The sequence below is a fragment of the Apteryx mantelli genome, chromosome 6 (genome assembly GCF_036417845.1).
Source record: "Apteryx mantelli isolate bAptMan1 chromosome 6, bAptMan1.hap1, whole genome shotgun sequence".
NCBI classification, from domain to species: Eukaryota; Metazoa; Chordata; class Aves; order Apterygiformes; family Apterygidae; genus Apteryx; species Apteryx mantelli.
In genome coordinates, this window is record NC_089983.1 from 9025926 (window position 1) to 9053506 (window position 27581).

Genomic DNA, 27581 nt, shown 5'->3' on the forward strand with positions numbered 1-27581 from the left:
ATTTGACAGACATTTGTAATTCCAGACAGCTGGAAATTATGCAGTCTGAAATACTCTGTTGAAGTTTAATTGAAAGATACCAGTTAATATTCAAAAGATGAGAACCATGATGTGTTCCTATCAATAATATCAACGCTCTTATCAACGTTTTATAGTAACTTCAGATGTTTTACCTAAAGTTTTTTTTTTTGATTTTTACATCTTAGATACGCATTTCTTTGCTTTAAAGAGGCTAATAAAGCAAAGTTAGCTGCAGAAGAAATGAATAGGAAAGAAATAAAAGGAAAGACAGTAAGTGTTGAACTTGTAAAAAACGCGTCAGAGATCAGATCTTCAGTTTCTCAGAACCTTTCGAATAAGCTTTGGTATGAAATCCAATCCATTAATAACTCTCAAAAAAATGTTCAAGACAAAACATTCACTTCAGCTTCCAATTCTGTGAAAGCATCTGCTGCCACCTCTGCTGCTGAGAAAGTGCTTCTCCTTCCCACAACTTCTTCAGAAATTACTCATGCTACACAAGTCCCTTCAAAAATGAACTGCCTTGATCTGAAATCACCTACTGAAGGCTCAGAACATTGTTTGATTGGAGTTAATCAACAGGTAAATGATTATTACTAAGGCTCCTTTATGTAGCAGATTAAGAGCCTTAAAACTTGAAGCAACTTCTTGTTCCTTAAGATGTTATATTGAACGTATGTTGGAGTGATGTTAGGTTAGGAAAGCATGTTAAGGGTCAGTAATAAATTTCTGGCCTACAGCGGAAGAGTGAGAGCACCATTCCTTTGCTCCTGCATCAGGTTGTAATGTTCTCTCCTTCTTAGTTGTAAGCCAGTCAGGAACCTAGGCGTTCGTACTGGATTTTTCTTCTTGCCTTTTTTTTTTTTTCCCTTTAGTTTCACATACAAACAAGTGTTATAAGTGAATGTCTTGTGACTTCATCCAAGAAAGATTCTGAGATGTTGAAGGGGAAACTCTTGTTTTAAATACAAATCTTAAAACAGTATCCTTTATATAAATACATATTGTATTCACTTAGGTTTGTTCTTGATAGATAAGGCAAAACTTAAAATTGCTGTTGTTGCTCTAATAAGCTATATGAATATGCTACTTTTTGGTTTTAACTTTAAAGTTCTAGTTCTCTAGGAAATATGGTTTAGATCTGATCTAATGTAGCAGGGATGACAATATTATTATATCTTCCGTGCAGTAGATGTATTCTGTCTTGTATTGATCTGTCAGTTACACATAAATACACATAGTTGTTCTATTTCTAATTTACAATTCTGAAAATATAACTGGTCTTAGCACAACCACTTATTGATCTGAATCTGTATTTATGTCTGTTGCTTTTCTTTTACCATAACAGGAACATTTATAAGTAGTAAGGGTATGCCACATTTCTGTACAATATTTAACCCATTCACTTTTTGATTATTTTGATGCGTTTCTAGGATACTGGAGAGAATTCTCTGCAGAAATCATCTGCTCATTTCTTCCCTGATCCATCTGATACCTTTATTCCTCCTAATACGCTGAACTTGAACAGCTTTACCAAATTAATGAAGAAACTTCAAGAAATTCATCCAGAGCATAGTAGGTAAGAGTGGTCAGATTTTATTTCTTCCCTGATTTGTGATCGATCCAGTATTCATGGTTGCTGAGTTGAGCTAAATGTATTGCAGAAGATGTGATGTAACAGTTATTTCTGTTATTCACATAGGGAGAACATTATAGATGCTCTGTTGGAGGTGAGAACAAACAATAAAGGTATCCTCAGTGGCTTGTCCATAAACACTATTGTGAGGAGGACCTCTCTCATTCTAAGGAAATCCATGCCCAAGCGTGGGGGGGAAAAGGAATGTAAATAAGTGAGTATTCTAGCCTGCTATGTTGAATATGTTGATACGAAAACACATTGATTTGTTTAGCTGTATAGCCTGACTAGATGAGTGAGTAACTTAGTATAAAGCTTTGCACGTGCAGGAGTAACTGAATTAATCCACTGAAGGATTTTTGAGGATCGTTAACAGTTTTGCAGAGCAATCCATAAACAAATTGGTTGCTAGCTCTGTCCAGTATAAAGCGCTTTTTATAAAACTCGGCATACTGAGGCTTTTATTATGCAAACTCTTGTATTGATTAGCAGGGGAGAACTGTTTTAACAGCACTGAAACTGGACTACTTGTTCATAAATATTCTGGACAAAGGTGACATCTAATGGCCAGTTCTTGTCATAGCATTTCATAAAGAAATCCTAGAAGAGGCTCAATTTTGATTAGAAAAAGAAAAAAAATTGTCTGATATATGGGATTGTCAGTTCCAGACTAGAAATGTAATAAAGTAGGATTGTATGTCTCTTATGGTATTTTTCATATTAAAAGACTTGGTAGGTACTTCTTTCCTTTCTTCTGCTGGGTTGCCTAGAAATCTTGCATGACGGCCCAGCAGTGGCTGTTGCAGGAAGCTGCAGCAAGCCAAACATGCTAGAGAAGAGACAAGTGCATTCCATTACCTCAATCCCCAAAATAATAGGTTGCAGCTACAGGTGTGGCTACATGAGGTAGGCTACGCTGACACACCAGTTGGCCTCTACTGGAAGGAGAGGTCCTGCTTCCTCTCCCAGAAGATGAGTCTAGCCAACATGAGTAGTTCTCTGCTGGCGTAGCCAGCCAGATTGAGTTGTTGAAGGGTTGGATGATCACTAGAGCTAGAGAGCAAGGGTGGTGGTGGGATTGCATAGCTGGCAAGAGCCTAAGTTTAGTAGGCCTATGGGGTTTGGGGAGGGTTGTCTTTGGGGGGTTTTTTTGTTGGTGGTGGTGGCGGTGTTTTTTTTCCTTCCTTCCCCCTTGAGTTAATCTTTTGTCAGTTCAAGGAGTTGAGTTGTTTTGGTGAGAAGTCAGATGAGCACCAGTGCCAGCATGGGAGAAGAGGAGGGATTGCCTGACTGATTAAATTACAAGACCAGTAGTATTTATGCTGATAGCTGGACAAGTGTAAGGATCTTTACCACGCTTTGTGTGTTGCTTATCAGACTAAATTCTGCAGGTCGGGTGTTTATATACGTGTGACAGTGTATAAGTAGACCACAACAGAGCCTTAACTTGAACAGAACCTTCTGTGCATTAAATACTAGAGCTGTAATAGAAGTAGATCCTGCCCAATCACATGAAATAAAAGCCTGGAGTAGAAGCGCTTCCACAGATGCGTTAATGATACAAATAGATGCTTATAGGCCGTTCTTGGCCATTAATTCACCCCAGTCCTTGCTCGAGGAAGGAGTATCAGTGATCAGAGACGTCCTTCAGAAAGGCTGAAGTTAGATGAAGTGCTGAATACAGAGACATTTGATAGGAGGTATAATCTCATGCTGGATTTAAAATCCTATAGCGATGGTGAGGGTGAAAGACTCCCAACCAGTATGTGTGTTTGGCTGAGTTCCTCTGGAAATGACTAATGTAACACACATTTGTTAGTTTGGCATTTACATACCTTGTAAGATGAGGCTTCTTAGGAATCAAAACAATGTTTAAAAGAAGTCTTAATAGTGATCTACTGGTTCACTTCCACAGGATTGCAAATACAGACATAAACTCATCAAAAAAACTTATACTTCAAAGTATTTTCCATTAGTAAGATTTTAATAGCTTTCGAATGCGTTGCGCTTGTCAAATGATTTTAAAATAGTGTGAGTGCTTTACAGTCATAGTTATTTCTACAGTAGTGTTTTTAGTCTCTTGCTTTGTTGAAGAGAGATCGTCTAGAACAATTTTTACTTTCATAATGAGGGAGCTATTGAATAGCCAAGTCATTAGTGAGTAATGGAAGAGCTATAAGCATGCAAGTAAAATGTTTAAGAAAAGATGATTCTGGTCAAAGTTATTTGATAGAAATTCTGGTTTGTGTATAGCTTCAGATTTTCTTGAACGGTAAGCACTTGGAAACCTTATGTTCTTGCAAAGTGATGGAACATGGAACGCAGGTTTTATAGATACTTGGTTTACATCAAGCCGTGTTACATAGTATTTTATGTATAACAAATTCAGCCTCAAAGCATCATACCAACTCGTTTGTTTGTTTGTTTGTTTGTTTTTTCCCCTTTGGCTGAATTAGCCTGGAGTTTGATGTATAAATGTTTATAGATCTTGCATATTTGTTAATTTTGAAGCCACAGCTTCATTAGAACAGGTGAGAGGTTTTTAAACCTAATGGCAGTCAACAGTTAACAAGAATTGTGATGTTATGCTGGTTATTTGGTGTGGTATTAAAAATGGCCGTTTCCCTTAAATCTTATCAGTGCTAAATGTCCACAGTTGGGCATCTTCCATGAAGTAAATAGTCTGCATAGTAAAGATCTAAAAATAGACATTTTTTGCCTATCGAGATTTGTCCCATCAAATCATGACTAAAATACGTTACTCTGAGCAACACAGAGAAATGCAGGGAGTCTGTACAGTGTCCATTCGCAAGTATGTATTATTTGAACGATATCTAGCAGACGCTCCTAAATGTCACCAAAATTCTGTCCAGCCCAAATCCACCCACTGGCAGTATTCACTGGTTCATTTATCTCCCAGCAGTTTCAAGACTGGATTTTATAAAACTGGGAGAGAGACTTGGTTTGTTTTTTATACTATAAACTGGTTATTAGGAATGGATTTCTAAAACTTAAAGTTTACATTTTAGGTTTTTTTTACAACTGTCAATATGATTTGTTACACAAAGATTATATATCTTTATTTTCTTGCTAACCTTTTCTTTCACATGGTTCTTGAAGCTAGGAAGCTGCTTCTACATGCAGACTTCCTCCAGACTCTATAGCAAAGTTGTCATAGCTTTTAGTGGTTTTCTAGGGCACTAAAATTGATGTTCCTTTTATTTCAGTTTGGGTGTATACATGCTAAATTTACCTACTTCTTCTATTTGTCTGTTTGTTTTTAAGGTGATTTTCTGATAATGAAGAATTGATCATCTCGCTTGGAAGATTTTTGCAAATTCTGTATTCTAGCTTGTTCCGGGATTGCATTGTGTTTCTTGCCTGTTTTATTTCAGTGGATCTTAATGAAAATTCATGTAGCATCGTTACATGATTTGCAGTCTTATCCAAGACAAAATAACCTGAAGATCAGTTGGGGGTGTTTTTCTGTATATGCAGATCTCAAATGGTTGTTCCCAGTTTTGTTGTTCTCCCCCTGTTGTTCTCAAGCGTTCAACAACAGGTTTCTCTGAGTAATAGAATTAAAAGAGCATGTTTCAGTGAAACAGGACTTCCCTAATACTGGAAGGACATTTCTGTGCTTAGTGATCACTGAAGTACACAACCTCTATAATTCTTATACGCCTCTTAATTTTAGGCATTAGGGTAGCTGGTAAGATGGAAGGACATTTCTGTGCTTAGTGATCACTGAAGTACACAACCTCTATAATTCTTATACGCCTCTTAATTTTAGGCATTAGGGTAGCTGGTAAGATGGTTCAAAGTACTACGTGTTTAATAAGTTGCCAACATGTTTAAATTCTTTCCGCATAATCTCATTCTGAATAGTTTGCAGAAGTTCCGTGTATCCTTTTAATACAAGGCAGGGAAGGGAGGAAGTCAGAGGAGGCTTTATTTCAGAAAACCAGGCTTCTGTGTTTCCAGTACTCGTGGACTTTGTTACAACAGCAGCAGTTATGCAGGAGCAGGGCGATCCTGTATCCATTTTTGCTTGGCAGTTCTGCACCATCCTCCTGAGCCTGATGGCCAAATACTTCCTTCCGGATGATGCTCTACCCTAGACTATTTTTTCAGAATATGGACTTGGAGGATTTTGTTTTTGTGTGTGTCTTGTAATCCATTTCCACAGCTGTAAGCAGAGGATGGGTGCCCAAATCTGTTGTGTCACGTAGCCTGGTATAGTGGGAAGCCCCCCACAGGAAACTTGGTTCGAGTTGCATACGCTGATAGAGGGAGAGGAGGAGGGGGCAAAGAGGGGGAGCTGCAGTCACATGTGTGTGTGCGGTTACTGTACCGGAGGAGTGTAGCTTTTAACTCCTCTTCTGGTAAAGGAAGAGAAGGCAGCGGAGGTGCATGTGCCGGGTGAGGAGAATTGCCCTTGGCTGACACTGCCAGGCCCGGGCTGCTGCACTGCGTGCTGAGGCAGCGCCTCGCCGCTCTCCAGCCCTGGTCTCTTGTTAAACTTTGTTCCCGCTCCAGGCTGCGTTTGCTGCTGCAAATAGTCCGTCTTGTCTGCAAATAAAAGTTAAAATTCCTTCTTCCAAAAGTTGTGCTTATGTTCTGGTGTTTTCAAGTTTCAGCTCCTTCCTTGCCTCTTAGCAGAACTGTTGCGGACGCTGCGTTCAAAGCCTCGTGCTGTGTTTGGCAGCCTGTATCGTACACTTGGTCTCGAAGCTGCAGTTCAGGCCTCAGATCTGGGGTTTTTCCCCTGTTCAGAGCAAGGTGAAAACAGCTGTGGACTTTGCTCTACCCCATTATTAATAGCAACTGCTGCCCTTTCTCTTCCTTAGACTTGCTTCCATAATTAAACGGGAGTTGTTAATGCTGTAGCTAAAGCTGGCTTTGTGGCACGGGAGCTGTTGCCTTCCTCGTGGGAAGGCAGAAACGTGCTCATGTGAAACACTAAAACGAGGTGCGGCACGCTGACCGGAGCGGTTCCTTGTTGAGGCAGCCTCTTCCCCGAGAATGCTAACACAAGATGTGGTTGGGGTCGCTTGGGGGCTGACGGGGAGCACAACCTGCCCACCAGGACCTGGGCGCAGCTGGAGCTACCCTTTACCGTGATGGTGTGCAGGCACCTCTGCCCCTTCGGGCCGGGCAGGAGTTCAAGGGACGGGCTGCAGGTGGAGCTGTACGAGCTCAGTAATGACTTCTCCCTCAAAGTAATACGTATGTATATGATGTGTGTGTATATATATTCTTTCTAAAATTGCACTGCCTGCAGCTGTAAACAGAAAGGGAAGGCAGGGTTTCCCCCTTTGCCTCAGCGCTGAACGGGAGGGGGGCGAGGGACAACGTGGGGGGAGGTAAGGATTGCTCTGCGCTCCTCTTGGAGCGATCTGCCGTTGCCGTCCCCGAGCGGAGCACGGAGGAAACCCCAATCGATCCGCCCGCCCGCCCGCCCGCCCCGCAGCGCCGCCGCCTCGGCCTCGGCCCCCGCCCCCGGGCGGCGCCGCTGTGCTGCGGCCGCGCAGGTGGCTGCGCTCGGCCGCGCTGCGCGCCGCGGCTCGGGCGCAGGAGGCGGCGGCGCGGGGGGCGGCCCGCGCCCTCCCCATGGGCTGCGGGCGGCCCGCGGCGCTGCGCATGGCTCTGCTGCCGCGGCGCTTCCTCTGCTTCGTGCTGGGTGAGTGAGCAGCGGCCGGGGCCGGGGCCGGGGCCGGGGCGGGAGGGGCGAGCGGCGCCGCTCCCCTGCTCCCGCGGACCGGGCTGCTTCTGCGCTCCGCAGGGCCCCGTCGCTGGCTTTGCCGAGGCAGCAGTGAAGGCAGGTGGAGGTTAGAAGGAGAACCGGGTAGAAAGCGCTCGGGAATGATAAAAAGTCCAAGGCAGCCTCTAAATATGCCGGGTGATGACGCTACCTGAAACTGCCGCTGTGCCTGCGGTATTCCTTTTGATAACTTAAATTTACTAAAGCACGCTTGCTTCGGCTGAGCTCCTCTGCCCTTTCCTTCAGAAGTTCAGATTAATTACTGGGAGGCTGTTCCAGGATTTTCTTTCTTTCCCATATCGGAACTAGGCACGCAGAAAGGACCTATCTGGAAGTGTTCATTCTCGCGACTGTTTCCATCACGGAGGTTTTGAACTCCCTAGACGCTCCTGGTTTTTCAGGTGGTTCAGCTTAAAATCAGTTTGCAAATTCTCACGTGGCACGGTTATTTTTCACGTGGCTCTGTGTGCTCCAGTGTTCCTTGATGTTCGTGGGGTTTCAGATGCAACAGGTAGAGACTCGTGTTTTTGTAATGTAAGTGCCTCAATAAGTGCAGTGAAAAGCCCAGATCCTGTGCTGGTAGTGCTCCGAATAAGAAGCGTATTTATTTAAGCTTACTTGAGTCTTAAAAGGGAAACCACATACCGTCACTGTAACGCTGATCTTGCATGAAACCGAAGCACTGCTTGAGGAAACTTAGATTTCTTTCTTCTCTCATCAGTTCTCCCGTGCTCTTTTTCTGTTTCGAACCCTGGTAAATAATGTATCGAGCTCTGCTGCATATAATGGTCTTCTCTGTACAACTTAATTAACTATTTACTACTTCGTCACTTGTGACTATTCACCGGGAAACAGAAGACAGCACGGTTAGACTGCCTTCGGTCGTAGAGAAATGCTCCACGTATCTGCCGAAACAGTAAACAGTCCTATTCGGAAACCTCTGGATCAGAGAGTGCTTGGGGGGGCTGATATTAGTGCCAGGAATTAGTAATTCTGATTCTCTTAGACTTTTCTCTGCTGTGTTTTTCTAGTCCCTTTCCGTTTCCTTTCTTTGCAGGCAAATTAGAAATCTGCTTCTGCCGCTTTCTTGCCTGGAAGCGGGTAAAGCGGAGGTTGCCTCCGTGTTTCTCGTGCAAGAGGATCAAATTAAATACGATAGTAATCTGCTAAAAAAAGCATAGAGTCCGGTCGGGAATGCTTTCAGATGTTTCATGAGAGCCTAATCCTAAAAAACATCCGGCCCCTCGTGCTTCCTTACCTTCCGTGGAGACCTAACGCCACGGGGATGGGTCGTGGGCCGCTTTTTTCCGGCTGCAAGCAGAGTATTTGAGTTGTGAGTGGGATTCCCTGGGATTATTTCGCTGATTGGGGTGGCCTTGCCGGTCGAGGCAAGTGGCTTTCCCAGGCCAGGTAACCCGCAGCAGAGCAACACGCTGCAGCGCCCTAAATCCAGAGTAGATCCTACCCGTACAGCAAAGCCGCCCGCTCCCAACCTTCGCAATGTCATGCGTCGCTTATAGGAACTGGTAAAATGTAAATATAGCAGAAAGCCGCGGCTGGGGAGAGTGTGTGCAAGCAGCTTGAATGCAGTGCGGGAGCACTGTTATCCCTCGGCCGTACCTCCCTTCTCCTAGCTTGTCCCGGTTTCGGTTTGGGGTCCCGACTCTCCGATTGCCTGGTGCGAAGGGGAGGGAAAGGGCACCGCGAGGCGCTGCCGGGGCACCGTGGCTTCGGGAAGCGACTTTCCCGCGTTCCCAGGAGCCTGCCGCAGCGGGAAGGCTCCCTCTGTGCGAGCCGCTTCACCGTGATGGATGACGGCTAATTGCGGCGCTGAGCGGTGGATACGTTTGTCTTTCACTGTGTCCTCTTTTCGCTATTTTTTTTTTGAGCACATTCTGCACTGTTACAAAAAAAAAAAAAAAAAAAAGGAAGCAGCCTGTTTGCTTCGTTCTGCTTTAAAGCCCCGCGCCCGGACGTGGCTGCCTCCGTTTCGCGTTGCGCTGTGATTGCAAGTAACGACTGAGAGAGCCCAGCAGTCGAGGTGAAGTCACGGGTGTTGAGGTTTCTGATGCCTTTTTTTTTTCTTTTTTGCTATATTCAGAGGATGAAGCAGGTGTTTTTAAAATAAATAATAAAAAAAAAGGCTCTGCTAATAGATATGCCAGGATCTGGCTGGAAGGAGCACGGAGGCGGCAGACAAACCCGGAGCGGCCCTGCTCGACATGAGGTCTTGCCGCTTCTTCCGGGAGCGCCGTCTCCGTTGCTGCCGATAGCGGCCCGCGCCACTGCGGCTCCCTTGGGCGAAGCAGCGGTTGGGGGAGCGCTTTCTCGGCGCAGGCTCCCGCTGTGGCCGCGGCCCCGTGCGGAAGCGCTTCGGGGAAGCCGTCCTTCCCCGTTTCGATGCTGCTGAAGAAACAGATACCGCTTGGATGCCTAGACGGCATCCGAAATACCACGGGGGAAGCAAACTTAATGCTCGTGGTCCTTTTTGCGCCTGCGTTGGGCTGGTCCCCTCCGTTTCAAGCCAACCGGAGCGCGGCAGCGTACGCCGCCAATTCGAAACATCCTCCTGTCGCCAACAGGAGCCTTGGCAGGATCGAGCCCAGGACCTAAAGCTGCGTGAGCTGCGCTGCCAAACTCGGTTATCTCAAAGCCACGTGTTACCTCCTAAATTCGTGTGCGACCTGGGCCACGAGAGGGTGGCACAGGGCCCTGGCACCCCCAGCCGCCCCGGCCCGGGGGCTCCCGTCCTGGCAGGAGCCGCTCAGCCTCCTTTCCATGCAAAAAAAGCCTTTCTGAGCTCCCCAGGCTTGCAGTGACTTTGCAGCCGGCGGCCAAGTCCTTAGCAAGCCGCGCCGATGAGAATATCGACTGTCTAAAACCAGCCGCCGTCGCGTTCAGCAGACCTGAGGTCCAGCCGCCTCCCAAGGGGAGCGACTCCGTGAAAGGTAAAACCGGGCTTTTCCCGGCGCTTTGACTGCGGTTCCCCGCCGAGGCTGGCGGGCAGGAGGGAACGAACCACACGCACGCTCTCGCCGTTACCGGCAGCGGGGATTTTTAGCGGCGCGTCTGCCCTCCGTTACTGCGGGGTGACCTCGTTTCAGCATCCGTGAGATGGCCGAAAGCTCCCTGCAGGCAGGACGGCGCAAGAAGACCCGTTATTGCAGGCGCTGACGGACGGACCGGGAACAACGCGCCGTGACTCCGAGGCGTGGGAAAGGGCGGGTTGCACGCGCGGGGCTGCTGCTCGCGAAGCAAACGGGCGCACGGGTTGTCGGAGATGCTGTTCCACCCACGTGTCTTTGCTTTCGCTTCCTCTATTTCCACTTTCACGTAACGGCCTGCTGTCCTGGGTCTGTTCCTGCCGGTTTGGGGCAGCTGTGCTCTTACGTGTCACGCAGGGAGTTGGGAATAACGCCAGGAAAACCTCAGCTTTGCATTGATCCCTTGCAGATTTTGTATGTGCTCTCCAGCATTACGTTTGCCCGCGCCACGGAAAATGGTGGGTTTTTAACCCAACAAAACAAACCTCGGCACTGTTTGCTCCCTCTCCTCGCGGAGGTGCAGTCGCAGGTGCCGTTGCGTGCTGCCGCCACCGCTTGGGAGCTCCGACGGGGCGGGAAAAGGCAGCAATCTGAAAAGCTCGGGAGTCTCCAGAGTGACTTAAATTGTCTTAACTGTACGTAGAAACCTCGCGACTTTGAAAGCCAGCGCGGCCGGGCTTTGCGAGCGCTACCTATATCGCGCCGCGCTGGGCATCCGCTCACCACGTCCGGGCTGCTGGAAGGCGCCACCTTAAACACCGCGCCGGCTCTCCGGGTCGGCACGCGTCGCGGGCGAAGGGCTGCTTCTGCGCCGGAGAAAGAAGTGCTTTGGGGGCAGGTTGCCTCGCTAGCAAGAAAGCGAAACGCGGACGACGACCCCCGGCATAGGTACCGCTCCCATCCGTGCCACTCGGATGGGAACCGGTGGCGCGTGGGTTTGCTGGGACGGACGTGGGCTGTGCTCTCCCGTCGGGAGTCCCCTCGGCTTTGAGAAATTGAATTGCATCCATTAAGTCGGAAACGCTGTCGAATTAAACAGCCCTCAAGTACCACGAGCGTAATCTCGTCTTTGTAATGGCCCTGGCGAGGGCAGCTAATGAAGAGAGAAATACCGTGACCCCGAATGAAATCGGAGGCCTCGCAGTCGCTGAAAATGGGGTTGGCACGCTTCGTGTTTCCAAAAGGCCGGGAATCTATACTGGCTCGTCGCTGAATTAAGAGCTTTGAAAGCTAAACGTATAAATTTTGAGTTATTGCTAGACCTTAGCGAGCTCCTTCTGCCTTGATAACTGGCTGCAAAGCCTGGCTCCATTGACATTAATGGGACGTTAGATGGGGATTTTGCCCCCGTAGCATAGAAAACTGATTTTTCTGATCCTCGCCCCAGGTCACCGCAAGGCCGGCGTGCAGAAATATAAAAGCGTTTGATCCTGCACGGAGTGAGGACTGAGGATGCCATAAAATAACAGGGATGCAGGAGAGAGGAGCGTTTAAAACCGCGCGGGGGGGTACGCGGGTGCATTTGGACTCGGAGAGGCAGCTAGCGCTCTTCTGCTGCTTTTCAAGGCAAATAATCCCTCGGGTTTGGCAGGCAGATTCCCGCTGCGGGAAGGCAGAGCGCCCTGCGCCGCCGAACCCGCGGTTTCTCATGGCCAGTGGGGCGCTGGCGCCGTACGCGACCCCCATTCACAAAAAGAAGTAAAAAACAAAAAAATCCCCGTGGCGGCGTCTGGCTCTTTCTGGGTCGGGGACGGTGCCCGCCCAGGCGCCAACGGCAAAACCAGTCGTTCAGGCAAAAGCGGGGATGCGGCTGTCAGAACAGCTTAATGGTTTCAGCCCCTTATGTCCGTTCTACAGCTTGAACTTTTCAGGGTTAAAAAAGAAGAGTTTGGCGCCGTGGGAAAGCGGCGCCGCGGGACGCTGCCCCATGCGTTGCGTCCGAAGGGGGCCCCGCGCTTGCAGGAGATGAGAAATCGCCGGCAGCGCTCGATTTCAGCAGCCCATAAACCATGTCATCGGAGGCCTCGCCGTACTTTTTAGGTACCGCTCGCTGAAAAAGCGCAGTGCTTCGTGTGGGCGAATTAGAGAGAGCTGCCGTCTCTTTGCATTATTCATTCGTAAGGAAAGAAAACCGTTAAAAAGTCAAAGAAATTGTTCCCAGGCTGCTCACGTGACTCACCGGGAGATTTTAGTCTGGAAAGGGTATCTTGAAAGTATTTAGGCAAGTTTCTCCTCTTTGCGGCCTCTAATGACTGCGCCAGTGGGACAACGCAGCTATTCGTTCTGTTTCTCTCCTTACCGCATTTTATTTATTTATTTTGCTCCTTCTTTTTAGGCAATCTGTTTGTTTCAGTGAATAATATTTGTCTTAGAACCACTTTTTTATCTTGGGGGTGGTTAAATGAAGCGGTACGTCGTCACCCGTAACCAAATATTCCCAATTTAATGCGAACGAATCTTTCGAAAACTGAATCTACAGAACCAGCGCACGTCTCCGGACTGATGCTTGACGCATTGACCTTGGTCTTCGTTTGCCTTTTCTTATTATAGCTCTCAATTAATGAAAATAGCTAAAGGAAAGAAATAGTCCGGAGCATTTGGCTTTAGTGCATTCTCGAGATCTTTAAGTGGATCCTCAAAACGGCCAAACGAAAGCCGCTGCGCGAGGTCCTGGGTGAAGGCACCTCAGCGGCTCCCACCATCGCCTGGGGTTCTGGGCTCTTCCCGGCGGCTCTCCCGGCTGCGGGAATTCGGCCCCCAAAAATCGCTCCCCGCCATGCGCGGGGTTTGCAAAACACGGGTGGGCAGGACTTTTTTTTTTTTTTTTTTTTTTTTAAGACCATGCTGTGCATTGAGGATATAATTATCTTTCTGTCTGTTCGTGCCCATTTTTTGCCTCTCCTGATTTGTAGTCAGGCGGCGTTTGCTTTTCGGCTTGTCTGATTTTTTAATTCATGTTTTCCTTCTGCCCCTTCTCAGCTGTTCCCTTAGTTTTGTGTGTTGGAAGAGAAGTATTTGCCATCCTCTCCTGCACAGAGTCGAGCCTAGGGACATTCAAGACAAGTCCTGTTTCTTAAAATGTCCTAGTCCGGCCACTACCGGGGCATACCGGTACCTTTGCTAATACATGTGGGCCACTGAGGCAAGGAGAGAAACTTGACCCAATTATTTGATACTGTTGTGAGTCGCTGCCTGTTGCAGTAATTTAGTGGGTTTGGAGCCTTGCTTCATCCCATGGCATTTCCACATCTCTTAAATCCCCCAAATCTTCAGAAAACTAATCACCTTTATACTTAGGAGAGCTGGACTTGCACGTCCTTTCCATGAAGAACCTAGAGCCATCTTTAATCTCACGTATTAAATCAGGGTGGAAAAGGGGGATTTTATCCAGCGAGACCCTCCTGCTGGAGCTGTTCTTCACCGTAATTTTTTTACCCAAAGGGAAATAAAAAAAGATATCCAGCACTAACTCGATGTATCCAGCACTAACTAGATGTTTTGCATAGAGCTGAATATGAGAATCGTAAAAACTCGAGGATCCATTTGGGTTTCCGTTTTGACCTACTGTCGCGTCCGCTAAGAATCGTACCGATTTTTACATGGAGCTGATGGTTTGACAGTTTACGTTTGTGCAGTTATCGCTCGGGTTGAAGCGCCTCTGCCCCGGTTACTGGCGCTGGGGCGGAGGCAAGAGCTGCCAGCCTCTCTCAAAGCAGCTGGTTCAAACGTTTGACAAAATTTGCTTCTGGGAAGGCCTCGCGCCTTCCTTCTCCGCAGTTATCCGAGCGTTTCCCCGGGGAAGAAAGTTCCCCAGGGGTTTGCCCTTAGCCGGGCGCTGGTTGCTGCTCAGGGATCTGCTGGAGCAGGAAGGCAGTTGGAGACGCGCGCCACGGCCCCTAGGCCGGGGGATGCGAGGCTGGAGGGGGTTGGAGGACGAGGAGGGGTTTGGGGTGCCGTGCGGGGGGGAGAGGGAACGGGCTGCCGCGTCGCCGGGGTGGGTCCGTCTTCCTCCCTACGAGATTGCGGTGCGAGAGCGATGCCTCTTTGGCTCTGTTTCTTCTTCTTCAGCCAGCGGCTCGCTAAGCTGGTGAGGCAGGGGATTTCCAGGCGGTTGGTTTGAGGGGATCTGTCCTCCCCGGAAGGCCAGGTTTGGGTGAGCGCTGCGCTCATGGGGAGCAGGGGAGGAGGGCAACGGGGCAAAAGGCAGGAGCCCCGCTGAGCAGGAGGGCGGTGGGGGCTATTTGTGGATGGAGCAGGTGAAACCCGGTGTGAGCAGAGTGACATCCTTAGGGATCTCTCTCCTTGTTTGACTTGGCCCTTCTGGGCTCAGCATGAAGGAAAAACAGCAGCATCTTCTAGAAAATGACCGCAGCAACCTCGGACTGTGGTAGGGAAGCATGCTCCCTGCCTTTGCTTTCTGCTGGAGACTCCAGGAGGCCATAGCAAGTATTGAGGTTAAAGCTTTTGACGTGGTATTCCCATAAGCAAGCTAGCAACTCGGTATTCAGAGGTCTAGAAAGCACGATGTATGAGTTAAGATTAAAAAAAAAAAGGAATTGTAAAGGCTAAAGAGGCAGAGACATGGGGAACACGTAGTGGTCTTCCAGTACCGCAAAAGGCACGAAGGGTTCCTGCGGACACCAAGCAGAGTTTTCATTTTGGCCTCCCAAGTGCTTTCGCCCTCCCATGAGAGGCAGCCGAGCTCGGGGACAGGCAGGAAGGTCTTCGCTATGGTGTGGCCTCTTTGACATGGGCATTGAGAGGTATCCAGGACCTGGCAAGGAGATGCGGTACGGGGAGGAGACTTGAGGGCAAAGGACGCCGGATCTGTAGAAAACCAGGCTTCGTTAGCTCAGCCGCTCACAAAGCCCTTCTAATTAAGGACATAACCGCCAAGCTTATTGCCAGGTGCAGCGGAGCATGGTCCAGCCCAACTCCTTTTGAAGGCGCGGAGCAGCGTAGCTGTTGGTCAAGGCAGGACATGGGGCTCTGGCCTTCGGTTTGAGTTTATGAAGACAAGCGGTGGCTGAGGCCGCTGTGCTCGCCTCGCCACCGCAGTACGGTGGGGTTTCAGCGTGGAGGAAAAGAAAGTCACAGGAGATCACACGTTCTACAGTGCATCGGTAAAAACTGGGTCCCCAATATTGTGCTTCAAAGCAGATCTTAGAAGCTGCGTTTAGAAAACCATCATCAGACAGGCTTCTGACTGCCAAAAAATAGGGATGGATTTAGCCTGGGACACCAGTGGTGTTGCAGCCATCCTGGTGTTGCACGTCCTATTTGTCGATACAGCGAGGGGAGCATCCGCGCAGGGCTCGCTGCAGTCACTGTGCTGGCGCTTCTGTAGAGGACTAGGGCCGGCTTTAGGTCTTCAGCTGGTAGCATCTTCTGCTTTCAAGCCTCTGTTTATTCATGAGCCATTTGTTTCCATTTGACCTTCTCCTGTTACGGTCTTTTACCATAAATAAGTCTCCATCCCCTGTGCTGTTTATCCCCAGAAGTGTTTATAAAGCATCATCGTATTGTCTCCGACGTGGCTTTTGCAAGGCTAAACAAGCAAAGCCCTTTTAGTCCGTTTGGCAAGCTGGACTTTGTTCCCATAGCCGTTCTGGTATCCCTTCAGAAACGGAGCTTCTAACCTCCTTCCTCTAAATGCAGAGGTGGGAGAGCGTTCACAGGATCCCAGCAAGCTTTTGAAAGCAACACGGACTCGCCACTCTTAATGCTGCCTTCCCATGAGGGTGTTTTGGGACCTCGGCTCGCTCAGCCACTGCTTAAGCATGGGTTTACCAGTGCCATTAAGGCAAATCCTGTGCTTATATGCGTTGCTGAATCAGAGCCTTAGCTGCTCAGCAGTTTAAAACCTGTTCCACTTGGCTGTGTAGTTAATGGACATGCAAAACACAATTAGCATTTTAGATGCCCTCTGTGATCTCGGCCTAATGCTTCCTTTGCCTCCAACCTTGCCAACTACGAGGGTTAGCTGGTGCTAAAAAAATGCGCCCCGCTCCGTTTTGGCCTGTTTTGGCCTCTTTTGAGGGACTCCGCTGTCAAAGCTTTTGGCAGTCGGGGTCACTGATGGGAGGCTGACCGAGCCTTCCTGCTGCTCCTCCAAAGCGCGACTCCGAGCGAGAGCTACGGGGTACTGGTGCCAGCTTGTAAGACGAGACCAGGGCTGGCAAACCGCTTCCAAAAGGAGCTTTCCCTGGGTTTTAGCAAAGCAGGAGAAGCGCAAGCAAGCCCTTGACTGCACATTTGGATTTCAAAGGGATATTCATCTTCCTGAAGTTGAACTTTCCTAGTGCTGTCTTGTTTCACTTAGCCTTTTTCCTGGCAACGAGGATTTTTCTCCCAGCCGTCCTATGCCTGAGTAACTTCCCTCCCATCCCAGTTTCCCAAACACTCGAGCCCTTTGAAAGCCTTGATTTACATCGCGAATGAATTTGTTAGGAAGAAAAGTCCCAAAGACGGTTATACGATCCTGTTGCGTTACTGTATCATCTCATCACTTGAAGGACAGTGTCACGATATGCTGCGTGGTCCAGCTCGCAACGGATGGGGACAGGCCTGGTTACGGGAGCAGACAGGGAAGATCTTACATCCTGTTAAGCGTTGGGCTCGGAAGAGCCACAGACGTCTACACCGGTGCCCTCCTGTCTGCAGCGAGTCCCACCGCCGTCTTTTCTCCCACCCTTTATTTTTGCCAAGCAGGTGTAGTAGGTTTGAAAGGCAAGGTTGTCCTTTTGACCTGTAACGCGGTGCTCTTCTGACTTACGTATCCGGGATTCAGGAAAGAAAATGGAAAGCGAGATATCTGCCATGCGTTATGCAATGAGGGGGAAAAAATATACACAAAGGGATATATTTTTAACTTTTCGGAAGAGTAACAGCAAGGAAATAGTTTGTTTGGAGAGTTCTCCCTTGAATCTTTCCTACGGGGTTTGCTCTTGGGCCAGCTTTGTGGTCGCCCTTCGTCTCGCCTAACCTGGGCTGTGGAAGTTATCCCAAAGGAGATGCTAAAAGCCTGGACGAACGCCGCATGCTTGGCGTTCCTCCCCGGAGGGGGATTCGTGAGAGAGAAGCTACCAAAGCTGAAATATTTCCAAGGTCGGAAGGGGCCCGAGGGCCCCGTTCCCTGGGACGAAGGAGAGCTCCGGGGTCTGCGGGAACAGGGACAGCCGCGGCGCAGGGTGCCGAAAATCCCCGGGCCGAGACAGCCAGGGGCGGAGGGGAGGGGGAGGCTTTAAAAATACCTTCCCTGTGCAAAGCAGGCCTGGGCGCGGGACAGAAATAGCAGCCCTGGCCGGTGCTCGGGGGCTTAATTTAACTCCGGCGCCGCACGCGTGGAGGTTGAGTAGCTCGAAGAGGGGCCTGAGACCCTCGTGGGACAGCTTGCGTGAGTCACCAAGCGAGGCCGGGAGGACGCTGGGGACGAGGTTTCCCATCGCGTCCTTTTTTTTCTTGCACCGCGGGAATAAAATTCTCGTCCTCTTGTGGCTGGGCACCAAGTGGGTCTCCCCAGCCAGCTTGGGTCTTTGCCTAAAAGCAGAGCTTTCCTCTTGCTTGATACAGGAATAATATTGTGGCAACCCCCCCATTAATTTCTTTCCCCATCAGGATCGTCTTGTACGACTGATTTTTTTTCTTTTTTTTTTGGAGGGGGTTAGAAATAGCAGCTGCAGACGCCACTGAGGAAAGGTGAGGAGGAGGAGGAGGAGGGAGAAATAAGCAGCCTGGGGTGCAAAAGCAGAGTTAGGACACGGCGCGTTTATTTAAAGGCGGTCGGAGGCTCTCGAAAGCAGCTCTTCTCCCCTTCGGCAGCAGGTCTTTAGTGGCACCGCAGGTTCCTTCATTTGGCAAGGTTTCTCCGCTCGGGCCGGACCGCAGCCCACCCGTTTATGTGGAAACGCGGCTGGTAGAGATTCGTTTATTTTTAGTCCTGGGAACACTTGTTCTGTTCCCCACGAAACCCTCTGCTGCTTCAAGTGTGTGTTTTTCGGTTTTTTGGATCAACAAACATAACCCTCCTTCCACCCCCCCGTCTTCAATTTTTCATCTTTTGGCCTCAAACCTGGATGTTTTTCATACTTATCCACGCAAAGGAAAGGATTGTTTGCCTTTCTTTTGGAAGGGGAAGTCAGAAGAGCATAGGGATTAAAAGATGAAACGGATGAAAAACTCCGATAGAGAAATCTTTTCTTCTACCTCCCGCCCCCCATGTCCTCTCCCTGCCCTCCCACCGGTATTTTGGTGGGTGAGAAGGTTTTGGCTAGCCCTGATCCTTAGCTCAGCTTTGGGCTAAAATCCATCCAAAGCATCCGGGTGCCCCGGAGGGAGCTGGACTGGTGGGACCTGCTCTCCTTAGAGATCTTTCGCTCGCCTCCCTTTTCTCCCGAAGGCGGCTCTGCCCGGTAAGAAAAAGGAAAAATAGGCAGCCTGAGGCAATTCAGCTGATGTTCCCCAAGCACAGAGCAGCTTTCAAGGCTTCCCTCCTGCTCAGAAGCTGCCCTCCCAGGGAGGCTTTCCCCTGCGCCTTGCCTGGGGCTGTTGGCCTCATGCTGAGCTGTCTTCCAGCGGCACCAAGTGGCTTTGATGGCCAGTTTGATTTGGGTTTGATTGCTGCTTGGATTGCCTTGCATTTATCCCAGGTGATAACCAGGAGGGGAAGCAAGTGGCCCCGCGGAGATGGTCGCAAGTCCAAGATGGCTGGGTGCGCTGGCCATCAGCAAAGGTTCATGTGTTGGTACCTTCCTGGGCAGGTTTCGTTGGACGGGGCTGTGGCAAAGGCCGGGCTTGAAGCGCATCCAGCAAATGAGGCCCAGATCTCTGGCTCTCATTGGGTTTCTTGTGCAGCAAGGCTCAAACCACAAAGCTTGTTCGCGATAAAAGAAAGCAAACAAACAAACAACAACTAAGGGGGGAAACATGAGCGTGTTCTTCTTGTGCCTGTTGAGAGGCAGCAAATAATTTCACATGGGGTTTCCCAGCATTTGGGAAAAATCCAGGAGATCATATCAGGATTTTTGATTTTAGTTGAGTCCAGGGTTTTGCTGGTTCTTAGGCTTAACTACATGTTGCTTGTTCCTTGCTAGTCCTACTGTGATTATCACTTTGCAATTATCCTCAGTCTTCGGGGCTTTAATTAGACATTGAAACTTTTAGTTGAGTGTTTTCTTCTGCTGTCTGCTCTGAAGATGTGAATGTTTTCCACCAAAAAGACCTGTGGGTCCAGCTGTAGCTGGGATGGTTGTCCCCTTTGGCACTGTGTTCTGCACCTGTAGTCAAATAGCTTCTTCCTTCATCCAGCATCTTCAAGGAGTGTCATGGGCACGGGGGAATCAAAATGTCCCAAAATGCCCCGGTTTGGTGAATTGTGGCAATCTATAGCCATGCTGGTGGGTCTCAGGGGGTTTGGCACAGTGAGTGCCAACAAGAGGGCTCATAAATTAGTTAAAGCCTTTGGTTCCCATCCTGTCTATCTGCCTCCATCAGGGGTTTCCTTCTGGTGTGAGAAGGTCCAGGGGGATTGAGGAGTGTGAAAGTCAAGGCGCTGCCTTGCATGAGGCTGGTCTGAAGGGAGCTCATGTGCAACCTTGGGTCCATTGGCTCATGAGCCGCCCCCGTGGCCCCTGGTTAAAATTCAGCCCCTTGAGCCGTGGGGTAGTTGGGGTAATTCTCCTGCTTTGGCCAGGCCCGTCCTCCCGAGGGCCCAGCTCCCAAGTGTTGATCCAAGCGGGCTCAGTGCTTTCTGTCCCTGAGACATACATGCAAAATGTAGCCTCTTCTGCAAAGTGCAGCTCTTCCAGTAAACCCGCCTCCACGCATCGCTGAAGAGGTTTCTAACGGGATAATAATAGCTTAAACTAACCCGGGAGCTGAGCTGCGTGCAAGCAAAGGAGCCTTCATCTGCAGAAGCCCTTGTCGCAAGTGACCGTGCGTCACCCGTGGCTTGGCTCTGTCCCAGGCTGGGTCTGGTGGGAACCCACCAACCGAGAAGTACACAGGGTCTGAGCTAAGCTTGTGGGAGTTCCCCCTAAATGCGACTGCCTTTTTTGGGACTCGCCGCCCCAAATGCTCCATGTATTCATAGTGCAAATGTGTTGTGGCAGCATCCAGAGGTCGAATGGCAGAAGACCAGGATGGCGAAGCTTGAAAAAATGTTGACACAGTCCGTCGTGATGCCTGGGAACCCAGTCTTTCTGCACTGGCATCACTTTCAGTTTGACCTCCTGTCCCGGTTTCCTGTGACGGCCTGAAATGCTCATCTGTCCTCAGACTCTGTGTTCCTTTCTGCCTCTGCCTTCCCCGGGGGTTTGCTGCCTTCGGGCTGCATAAATGCCAGGGAATTCATGTTAAAAACATTTGGAGCAGGGGTGAGAGTAAGCAAGAGCTCCTGGTGCTTAACAAACATGTCTGAAGGTAAACTCTAGTTGCAGCTCTTCTTGTCTGCCTAGGGATGGGCAGACTAAATGTTGTGCACTCTGTTTTTTCCCACCTGTTTCTATAGTTTCTTTTGCAAAGAAGGGGTTAGAGAGCTGGTGGAAGAGGCGGGTTCAGCCAGGTTGCGTCTGTACTAGTTGGAGAATGAAAACAAAGACCCTGGTGTTTCCCTGGAGTAGAGGCTTTCAGATAAAGAAAAGGTGGCATGCTCCAGCAAGAGGAACCCAAGAAGTTCCAGGAAAAGAGGAGAGAAAAAGGGGAGAGCAACATGAAATGCAAAACTTTTCACGTGAAGGAAGCTAAGCGCTTTCTGCTGGAGAACCATCATTGCAGCTAGCGTGTGAAGTTCTCCAGTCAGGAGGAGGACATGTTCATCAGATTATTTTCTGAAGCTGTAAGTGCAGAGCTCTTCACGCAAACCCGGGCTGTGTGGTGCAGTGGACAAAGATCTAGTTATTTTTCCAAGTTTTTAGAACAATTCAGGGCCAATACTGTCTTTCTGCCAGGATACATGAGTGACTTCCTCGTACTTTTCTGTAGCTAATCCTCAGAAAGCTGAGCCCTTCTGGATGTTTGCTGAGGTGCTCTGGGACATCAATCCCAGGGCAATCAAGAGGATCTGGGATGCCTGAAAGAGCCTTTCATCCGATCATTTTCTAACAGACACTCTCAGGATGTTCGCTGGGAGAAGACAAATTAAGGATCCTTAAAGTTATGTCTTTTATTAGGCTATCAGTGGTTCTCTTTGCAGAAGAACGCACTCATTAATAGTTGTGTGAGTCCTCATTCTGCAATGACCAACACAAAGCCGTGTTAGGAGGTGCCTTCTTCAAGTAAAAGGTGTCTTTGTACCACAAAGGGGTAGCATGCTCTTGGAGGCTCCCCAGAAGAGCAGGTCTTGTCCAGCACAGCAGGTCACGGTTTGTGCTGCAAGACTGAATCTTTGCCTACTGTTGGTGGCATGACGTATGGATGGCGTGACGTATGGATGCATGGCCCGGGGAGAAAAAGAAAGACTGGCCTTTTGGAGATAACCCTCCCCTCCGTGTCGGGGCAGCACATAGGGACGAATCAAGGCTTTGGAAGCGGAGATTCCTCCGGTGGGATGTTGGCACAGGGCCTGATCCAGATCTGTGGCATCCCGCAGCTCCCCTCCAGTTTCCCAAGGGGAATCGGAGCGCCCGAGGCTGGAGCGCGGCTGAATGGGGCGCTTTGCGGCAAGCCGCCAGCCGTAACAAGACTTTTAATAGAAAGTTCATGCCCCTCGGAGCGGCTCAGGCTCGATATAGGCAGCTTTGGGAGCTCATTTATTCAGCAGCTCCTTACGGCCTTCACAAATGGGGCCTGTGAAGTGCAGAGCCGGGGCCATGCCAGCACTCAATTATTTACAGCTCCGTGCAGCTGACTGATTCCTCCACTGCCAGCTGGGCTGGGGTGCGAAAACCTCCTGCAATGAGCCCCCGAAGAAAGCAGATCCCTACCTGCTTTTTCCCTGTTGGGGTTTCTCCAGTGCGAGTTGCCTTTAGGGCGCAAGGGAAGTGCTTGCCTCTTTTTTTCCCGACTTTTACCCATGTGCGCTGGGAGCAGGGGAGGAGCGAAGCAAGGTGAAGGGCAGCGTGGCTGGATTCAGCCAACTTCTGCTTCTCTTTCTGCCTTCTCGTGATCTCTTATTCCTTATTTTTCCTTAAGTGGCTTTATCTTCCTCAATTTTGTTCTGTGCTTTGCATGTCTCGTTTGTCTCTGCCTCCTTCCGTTTCCTGCTTGGCTCCCAGTTCCCCTTTCCTGCTTGCATGGCTGCTCTAATATCTCTATTTTGTTCCTCTGCTCTCCTCCTCGTTATGTGTGCCTCATTGCTGCTCTCCACGGGACACGTGTCCCTCTCCCCCTTGCACGCGTCTTTCCCTGTGCCTGGAGATATCTTTGCTCTGCTCTCTGTCTGCCTCGGTGGTGTGCTCTCAAATTCCCGAGAATGACCGCTGCGTCCGTTGACGGACAGGCCACGTTTTGCGCCTGCCTCCTAGGGCCGCGTGCGCGTTGCAGGTGACGCCGGCATGGGGAAAGCTGGCTCGCGGTGTCCTGACAGCTGTCTAGCATGGAGGGTTTTTTTTCCTGTGAGCCATTATCTGGTGGTGAAAATGCAGTACGAGGTGCGTTGCGTTTGCAGCCTGGACACCTCTGCCTTCACCCAAGTGTGACATCTTTGAGTTGCGCCCAAATGTCTTCTCGAGGCTGCATTTGATCTCCCAGGTGTTCGGTCTCCCTTTGCCCACGTCCTCAGACTCAGGCTTTGGCATATCCTTGGGCTAAATCCGTGTGATTGTGCGATATGTTCTGCAGAAGCGCTGGAAGCTCCGGGTTGCCCCCTTTCCACCAAGATGGTTAGAAGTATACCATGGCTTCAGTCTGGTGGTTCTTCATCGTTCATAAATCAGTAGTTCCCACGGGTGCTCCCCCATTTCCAAGCCCTGCTCGGAGGGCTTGTTTTCAAAGCCCGGCTAAAACGCAGCCCGACCGCTCCAAGGACGTTATTTCTGTGGCTCGTTTGAGTCCCCTGCTCCAGTTTGCAGAGGTGGTGGAGAGCGTTTCATCGCTTGTCATTCTTCAACTGGTTGATCCAGATCTGAATGGCTGGGAAGGGAAGAAATGCCTCCTGGCCATCAATCGTTCGTGAGGTGCCGGGGCTGAGATTTGAAGCCCAGGCTTCATGAAAACTACGGCGTTTTCCCTTCCTAGCCTCCGTGCTTTGCTTAGCGTTCAAAACTGTAACATCCAAGACCAGCACGTGCCTCCGGCCAGGATCTTCTTACACAGGTGCCTTAAGACGAACCTATGGATGGTATGAGTTGGGGAGAGCTTTAAATTATGGTAAAATAACACAGTTTGATTTCTGAAATGATGAGGGCTCAGTGCTCTCTGCCTATCTATCTTGAGTGTCTTTGGATGTTCGGTTTCTTATTTTGCTGATACCGTTTGTAGCCGCGTGGTCTGGTAGCAGATAGAGAAAACCATGTGCCGGCCATTCCAGCACCTGGCTGGTGGAGTCCTTTCCTTTAGTTAAATTATTAACTTCTCGTTGAAAATACCTGAAAGTAGAAACTCTCTTTTGACAACCAAACGTCTCCAAAAAGAAATGATTCTTCGGACTTAATGTATTTTTGATGAAGGCTTGCCCACACACCGACAGAAGAGCCAGTCCAGGCCCTGGTGCTGTTGCAAGGCAATTCCTGACCGATGCTGGTGGGAAAAGCCACTGCTTCTACCCTGCCCAGAGCAGGCAGGAGTTCAGGGAAGCGCCACAGCTATCCTGAAACCTCGCTGGAAGCCGTGGGAAGGAATCCATTGCCTCCGGCGACCCGAATCTGCTGCGATGTCCTTAGTTCCCACGTAGGACGTCAGCACCTAAAGGCCAGGCGGAATTTGGGACTAGCGCGAGCTCCTTCCCTGCGCGTAAGGAAGGCGCAAGCCAGGCGGCTGCACCCATGCACAGGTGGTGCCTCTTCCCGGCGTTGCAACCTCTCGCCTCGCGCTGAAATTACACACCGGGGCTCGTCCTCGGGGCCAGAAGCGGCCGGGGGTTGAAGCCACCTGCCTTTGCTCCGCTGGCCTCTTACAACTAAGGTTACAAGGTGCGTTGCCGTTACCGCTTTCCGAGACCGCTCGTTTGGTGGCTGAAAAGGCCTGCGATTTGATCACTGCCAAATTTTCTGCAGCTAAATTCCACGCTGCTTGTTATTTTTGAAGGCCCCACTCTTTGAACAGAGCTATTGACACATAGCAAAAAATAGCGTTGGTATGTGATGCTTGCCTGAAATGCACTCCAGTAGCTGCAAAGACACGAGCTGGCACTTTGGGACCAAGGCAGAGGGATTATTTATAGCCAGCCTCCATAAATCATCCCTACTGTTTTCTCTGAGCCTGATCCCCGTTCCCTTTTTAACATTACGGTTATTTTTCCTTTGCAGGCTAGTGAAACCGCACTAATTGTGCACAGACGTGTAGGAATTCATCCAATAATGCGATTTCGTAACCTGGTTGAGTTGCACCAGCGCAACATGGTTTGGGTTTGGGGCACCTAAGTCAGTTTGCACCCTGTTTTGGGGTGGTCTCCATCACCCTCCGAGACAGATGTACAGAGGTATCGGAGACTCACAGGGATACAGGTCGGGAGGGACTTCCGGATGCTACCTAGTCCCACCTCCTGCTCAGAGGAGGACTGGCTGGAGGGTCAGATCAGGTTGCTCAGGGCCTCTCTCGCCAGAGTCTTTCTCTGCTGTTCCTTCTCCCATATTTAATGTATTCTTGCCCCAAATTCTGCTGTTTGAGCCCATAAGGACCTCACACGTCATTTTTAAGGGCACCATTACGCAGCAGCAACAGGGCTCTGCCTGGATGCTGTGGGGTTACTGCCCAGCTCCCCCCACACTCTTACCCTTTTCTAGACAGAAAACTGGGAATTTAGAGTCCAAAGTGTGTTAAGCAGAGAGTAAATCCATTTCTCTACATATCTATGGCTTACCTGGAAGGCCGTATTTTGAATAGTTGGCTTATCTAGTCTCAAGCACTTCAAAGAGTAATAGAAGGTGCTGCAAGAGTCAAAGGAGGACTTAAAAAAAAAAAAAGAGAGAGAAGGAGGTTTTAAGAGACTGCTTAAGAGTGGGGTTGCTTTTCACTCCTGCTTCGCTCTGTCAGATAGGTTTAACTTCAAATTTCAGCTCACGCTTTGGTGGGAGCAAGAGCACTGATTTCTCTGTGACCACAAACTGCTCTAAAATGAGCTCAGGGAAAGCCCAGCCTCCAGCTGCTAGGACGGGAAACTGGAGCATCCTCCCCTGCAGATGGGGTCTAAGACAAGCCATCCGGAGCGATTTGGAAACGCCGGCCAAAGCGGGCAAGGGCAGCGTCCGCTCGGGCCGCGACGGGTTTGGGTTGCGGGTGTTTTGGGTGGCAGGAACGTAGCCCAGCTGACGCCTGCTTTTCTTTCAGCCCATCACTTCATCGTGGCCACGGCGTGCCACGAAGCCGACTACGGGCAGCTGATCCGCGACTACTGCCTGAGCCAGTTCCAGGCGAGCATGGAGGCGCTGGGGCCGCGGCTGTGGTGCGACTGGGAGGAGACCCTGGGGTAAGTGCCTCCTGGCGGAGGAATTTGGGGCCAAGAGGGAGGTTTTGAGTCTGGGATGGAGTGCCAGCCACCCTACAAGTTTATGTGGCTTGTCAACAGGAGCAAATAAAGCCCATTTTTAGTTTGTCTTCCCTAAACGCTCCAAGCTCGCATTTCCCAGCGCGCCACCGAGGCAGCGTTATGCTGCTGCAGGCCTCCTCCTTGCGGGAAAACACGACCCTGTGTACAGGCGGACCCTCGCTGCACATCCGGGGATTAAGGGTGGTTGGAAATGGGGAGCAGATGTTGCGAAAGGCTGCAGCCGTTTTGCACAGAAATACAATTTTTGTAAGGCTTGGGTCAATTCAGTCCCCCTTCTTTTGTGCCAGATTAAAAAATATGTATGTGTGTATGTGAATGCATATATATATACACATATATATACACACATACATATAGCCTTTGCAAATGGCAGATTAGGTTTTTCCTTCCTCTTTACTGGTTGACAAAATGGAAGGGGGAAAAATAGAGTGGAAAGATGGTGTAAAAGGAAGGGAAGGATGGAAGGAAAGAAAGAAAGATGCTTCTGATTCTGACCAATCTCGTCTGTCTCGAAATATTAGGCTTTCTAAAAAAGGAGCAGGTTGGCAAGACTGGTAGAGATCTTCCCGATTTTCCCGGCAGAGCTGCCCCCGAGCCGGGCCGTTCCAGGCTCTCCCCTGTCCCGGGCAGGACCTTGTCCTTGTCCCCTTGTCTTGGTGAACCTCATGAGGTGGTTGTTGGCCATTCCCCCCGGTGGCCAGGGTCCCTCTGGATGGTGGTTTTGCCCTCTGGTGTGGTGCCGGCACCTGCCAGCTTGGTGCCATCTGCAGACATGATGAGGTGCCATCCATCTCCTCCTGCAGGTCTTTGGTGAAGATGTTGAGCAGGAGCTGGAGGTATTAAACAGCTCGTTCTTCATCTCTGGCTTCCTGCTTTTCTTCTAAATAGCTCCTACTAAACTTGTTATCTTTGAGTCACTCGGAGGAAATGTTGAGAACGCGCAGTGTTTAATTTGATTGCGCGAGTCCATTTGCTCCATGTAAACGCAAGCGTCGGTTTGTTTAAGAGAAGACATTCCTGCAGTCTTCCTGGGCCCTCAGGGCATTGGGTAAATCAGGTAAAAATAGCACTTGGGGCTGAACTCCCGGAGCCCGAGACCGCTCTCAGTGAGCTCTGTCCGTGCCAACGCTTTATCAGGCAAAAAGCACCAAAACGGGAGTGCCGGAAAAGCACCGAAAGCCCCCGTGGGGAGGAGGGACCCCGTGCACGCTCCCCCCATTGACCACCTGGAACGTGAGCGTGGTGCATCCCCGCGCGTTAGCATTAGGACACCACGGATCTTGTCCAGCCTTGTCCCCAGTCTGGTACAGGTAGAGCACCTGCGTGCTTGGGTGCTCGCAGAGCCTGGGCCTAACGTTTTCATCTCGGCCTTACGCTGAGCCTGGTGTTCCCTCGCTGAACGTCAGAGACCTTGTGATGGGCCGGGGAAGCCGGGGTCTCCTCTCTGGCTCTGGAGGGAAGGACTTCACTCCA

The 27581-nt window shown here is 49.8% G+C and overlaps 1 protein-coding gene across 1 annotated transcript in view; it reads left to right on the forward strand.

Annotated features, from left to right (window-relative positions):
* The window catches only part of RBM44 (RNA binding motif protein 44), a 35305-nt gene extending 7748 nt beyond the window's left edge, over positions 1 to 27557 (forward strand). The window contains exons 11-15 of the mRNA XM_067298610.1: positions 207 to 603; positions 1455 to 1600; positions 1724 to 1863; positions 7131 to 7340; positions 25889 to 27557. Of these exons, the coding sequence (XP_067154711.1) occupies positions 207 to 603; positions 1455 to 1600; positions 1724 to 1863; positions 7131 to 7340; positions 25889 to 26031 (1036 nt within the window). The 3' untranslated portion in view covers positions 26032 to 27557. The remainder of the gene's footprint in view (positions 1 to 206; positions 604 to 1454; positions 1601 to 1723; positions 1864 to 7130; positions 7341 to 25888) is intronic.
* The last annotated feature ends 24 nt before the right edge of the window (positions 27558 to 27581 follow it).